This window comes from Malurus melanocephalus, unplaced genomic scaffold (genome assembly GCF_030028575.1).
Source record: "Malurus melanocephalus ecotype Western Australia unplaced genomic scaffold, MMel_1.1 scaffold_857, whole genome shotgun sequence".
Taxonomy (NCBI): domain Eukaryota; kingdom Metazoa; phylum Chordata; class Aves; order Passeriformes; family Maluridae; genus Malurus; species Malurus melanocephalus.
The window spans coordinates 79,136-83,411 of NW_026624089.1; the positions used below are offsets into that span (position 1 = coordinate 79,136).

The following is a 4,276-nucleotide window of genomic DNA, read 5'->3' on the forward strand; positions in this document are numbered from 1 at the left end:
GCTGGGGCCCAGTAATTTTTTCATTTTTGGCTCCCTGACCATTTCTTCAGTCACTTCCCACTCTGGGATTATTCCAGGCAAACAAATGCCCGTACAGCTGATTTAAGAGGAATGCAAGCAAACAGGGATCCTTACAGGAAAATAGGAATGCACCACAAACCCCTTTAGCTTTTTGAGCCTAGAACAGGCCCTGGATTATCCATGCTCATTCCTGTTTTTTTCCAGTATTTTCAGCAGTGATGGAGTCCTGGGGACACTGAGGTGGTGTGTGAGGGGGCACAGGAGGAAATAAACCCTTCCCTCAGTCGGAGGTGGTTTTCCTCATGGTTTAAAGGCAGCACCTCCACAAACTCTTCCTGATAAAGTGCCTGGGGGAAAGTGGGCATCAGCCACTTCCCAAAGATGAATGACCCAGGGTGATTGAGGAAGAGGATGCTTGGCTACTCCAACAGACAGATTGGAAGAAAAATCCCTAAAATACAGAGAAATTAGGAGAGTGAGGGGGGAAGGGAAAAAGAGAAAATAGCAAGGTTGGAATGGAAAAGAAAGAAGAGAGAGAAGAGCAAGAAGATGTTGCAGCTTGGGCAGGATTGGAGCTGAAATCTGGGGTTTAGGAATGAGCTAAAGCCAGATGGGACAGGATGGGAAACTGAACACCAGGACAATTCCAAGGCCAGGCTGGGCAGGGTTTGGAGCAGGGAAGGTGTCCCTGTCCATGGYCTGGGGCTGGACTGAGATGGGCTTTAAGGAGCCTTCAACCCAATCCACTCTGCCATTCTGAGCAAGCCACAGCAAATCCGAGACAGGGACAAATCCTTCCTCTTACAGGTCAGGCCCAGCTCCTCAAGGGCACCAAACACAGCTGCTGGCCTGCTCCTGGAATGTGCTTTTTCCCAGGAATCTCGGGTTTTGCTTGGGGCTGTTGTGCCCTCTAGTGCTACACAAAGCTGGGCAAAGTTCAGGGCCTCCAGCTGCCTAAAACTCAGAATTCCCAGTTCCTTCTGCTGGGATGCAGGGCAGCCACAGCAGTGCTGAGCTCTTTTAGGGTGTGGTAACCCTAAGAAAAGCTTTCTCAGGTGGGTTTGAAGGCCATGCCCCAATATGGGAGGTTTGGATCTTGGAGACTTTGGAGACCTCAGAGACTGAACTGGGAGCAAACCTTGGGGCGGGTGAGGCACCCTCCTCCCATGTACCTGCACCCTCCTCCCTCTTCTGAAACTTTGCTCAATGGATGGGTGCCTTTGACACACCAATCCTGACCTTCCCAACATCTATCAATGCTCAGGGTTGTTTTACCCCCACTTTTATCACAATTTCCCATCAAGCAATGAATTCCTGGAGAAATAAGTTCCTGCTTCATGAAAGACAACGTATTTACGGTCAGCACGGGTGTGAGAGAGAAACAGAGGGCAAAGGAATGAGCAAGGAGTGCTTCAGGAGCATGGATTCACTGCTCAAGCCCCCAGTGAAACTTCAGGACGAAGCTGGACACTGCACAAAAGGATGGATTCCTACCTGGATCAAATTATATCCCGTTCGCTGAATTAACGCACGGAGGGCGGCTTCTTTCTGTGTGCCGGTCAATCCATCCCCGGATTTGTGATTTGATTCCATTGTGAGTGATTAGCAGCAAAAAATCAGGTTAATTAGGGGTGCTCACTGCAATCAAATTTAAGATAAATTAAATCAATTAATACGGCTGGGAGGAGAAAGTCCACCCTCCTGAGAAAGTTCACAGGGTTGCTCTTCCTAAATCAGTTATTTTGGAGATAAAACCAAAACAGAACAGCAGAGGAAGAAGCAGAAATATCCCCCTTGTACATGGAAATAAAYGGCATCTAAACCCACAGTCACATTTTGGGGAGAAACAGAGGGAATTTGTAACCTTTTGGTGRTGTCTGAGGAGGGAAAAATATGTAAGTAATATATGATCCTGCACTGAATAGTCAACAAGTAGTCCTTCAGGCCTTATGGGATGCTGCCACTGGGTAGGGAACCTTGTACCATCCATGCCCAGTGCTGTGTGAGAAAAAAGACCTACCTCCAAATCTGGCCTAAAATAAAAAATAAAATACTTGGCCTAAAATAAAAATTATTTTTGAAAACAAAGAACATGGAAAAACCTCAGATCTTATCTGGGTTCTGGGCTGGAACAACCTTGGGTGCAGACATTTTGAATAAGAGCTTCAGTTTTAGGTCAGGGCTGATTCAAGATTTTTTGGTTTGGTTTGGTTTGGTTTGGTTTGGTTTTGGATTGAAAATATCATGAAACTGAAATCTAAATCTGACTTGGGCTGCCCTCTGCGACGGGGACATTTATAAAATGGATTTATTATTGGTGGTTCCAGGCTGCCCCATTTTTCCTGAATGCTAAGTTTTTTGGGTTTGTCCAAAATCCCATTTTTTGTGTGCTCCAGGCACAAAACCAGGGTCTGTAGGGGCCAGTGGGACCAAGAATTTCATGCAGGATAACACTACATTGTGTCATCCAAAATGGTTGTTATTGCCTAAAACTGCCTTTCATGGTAGCAAGGTGGAAGCAAGGAAAGGTGGTCATTCCCAGGGAGCAAAAAGAGCCAAAAGAGGCTGGGAGTGAGGGGGATGGGGCACCCTGGGAGCACACCCTGGGCATGGGATGGTGCTGGGAATGCTGGGCAGGGAGAAGGGAATGCAGAGCTCTGGGAAGGTGGAAGGAAGGTGGGTGTTGTGGCTGCACCCTGAGCTGGTGCCAGATTTTGGAGAGGAAACCCTAAATTGTGTGCAGTCCCTTGGGGCACATAAGGTGAGCCCTGAAGGTAAAGAAATGCAGGTAAGGAAGCGCAGTGCATCTGCTTCCAGMTGATTTTCTGAGCGTGCCATGATCCTATGGAAATATCAGAAAAAGCTTTCCCAGCCCCCAATTGTGAACACCAACCCCTCTCATGAGGATGGGCAGCTTTTGGGGTTCACTGAGGGAAGAGTCAGGGCTTGGRGCAGCTCACTTTGCTTTGGGATGGTCCCTCCCTGTGCTCCTGTGCCTGTGCACCCTGGAAAATTTGAACAGGGGTTTCCAGTTTAAAATGGATTATTCCCAGAGCCAAAAAAGGGACACAGCCCAGGTTTCTGGAGGATCTCAGCCTCGTGTCAGGCTCAGGCTCTGCCACACTGGTAYCCAGAGACGGTGCCTCAAAGGCTTGGGAAAAGAGACACCTCTGCAAGGACAGATTTTGGAGCTGTTTAATGCAGAGATTGGTGAGACCTTTCTGATTTGATTTGATTTTTTTCCCCATCTCCCACGTTTGCCAGTGTTTAAATCATTCCCCAACAAGCAGGGGCTGGGGGATAGACTGCCCAATGCAACAGCTCCCTCGGGTCTCTGATTCCCAAACGAGAGTTCCCTGCAGCAGTTGGAGCCCAGTTATGGGTTTGTTTGCCCTTCCGAAACCCTGGCGGTGTTTGTGGTGTCTGTGCCCGCAGCGTCTCCGGGAGGAGCTGGCGCTCATCAGGCACGGGGCAGGATTAGCAGAAATCCCTAAGGATCCTTTCCCAGGCTGCTTCAGAAAGGGAAAGTGAGCGCTCCAAACCCCCGGATMAAATCCAGGCTGGTTCTGCACCATGCCCTGCCTGGGCAGAGGCGCCCCATGTCCACCCCGTGGAGGAAAGYTCCGTCACACCCCAAATGTGGCCGCTTTTGGAGCATCCTGGTTCCATCAGAGCGCCGAGGGATCAAATTGCAGCGCTCTGCGGGTGAGACTGCGAGCCCTGGATAATGCTCGGCTGCTGCTCGGGATGCGCCTGCAGTGGATCCTTTAAGGGCAATATCCTCTCGTGCAGGGAGGAGGGATTTCCAGGAAGGTCTCTCTCCCTCTCTCGCTCCCTGCCGGGGATGGTTTCGCGCTGAGCAGCGAGCACACGCCTCGGGGCTGGACGGGAACGGAGCATCTCCCAGGCTGGTGCCTTTCCAGCAGGAGCAATATCCCTCCCTGCCTTATCGGATCAGACAGCCCTGCTCTGCTGGGCCCTTCTCGTAMGGCCAGGAGTCCTGCAAGGATCTCAGGCTCCAGTGCAGCCTGGCTGGACACTGGTGCCGTCCCAGCAATCCACTCGGAGTCAGGGAGCAAGAGCGTTCAGGGTTGTGATGGAGCGTTAACGACAGCCCGCTGCAGAATCCGGGATTTTGGGAGTTTGTTAACCTGGACCTGGCCTCGCTGTGTGCCCGCTGCTGCCACACATCCCTGCAGGAGAAACCATGCAGGAGGGGCACCATGCCCATCCCCGGAGATGCCCCAACTCTCCT

The 4,276-nt window shown here is 50.7% G+C and overlaps 1 protein-coding gene across 2 annotated transcripts in view; it reads right to left on the reverse strand.

Annotated features, from left to right (window-relative positions):
- A1CF (APOBEC1 complementation factor) overlaps positions 1 to 4,276 on the reverse strand; it is a 29,221-nt gene that overhangs the window by 21,586 nt on the left and 3,359 nt on the right. For both annotated transcript variants that reach the window (XM_057385705.1, XM_057385704.1), the window contains exon 2: positions 1,516 to 1,659. In XM_057385705.1, the coding sequence (XP_057241688.1) occupies positions 1,516 to 1,614 (99 nt within the window). In that variant the 5' untranslated portion in view covers positions 1,615 to 1,659. The remainder of the gene's footprint in view (positions 1 to 1,515; positions 1,660 to 4,276) is intronic.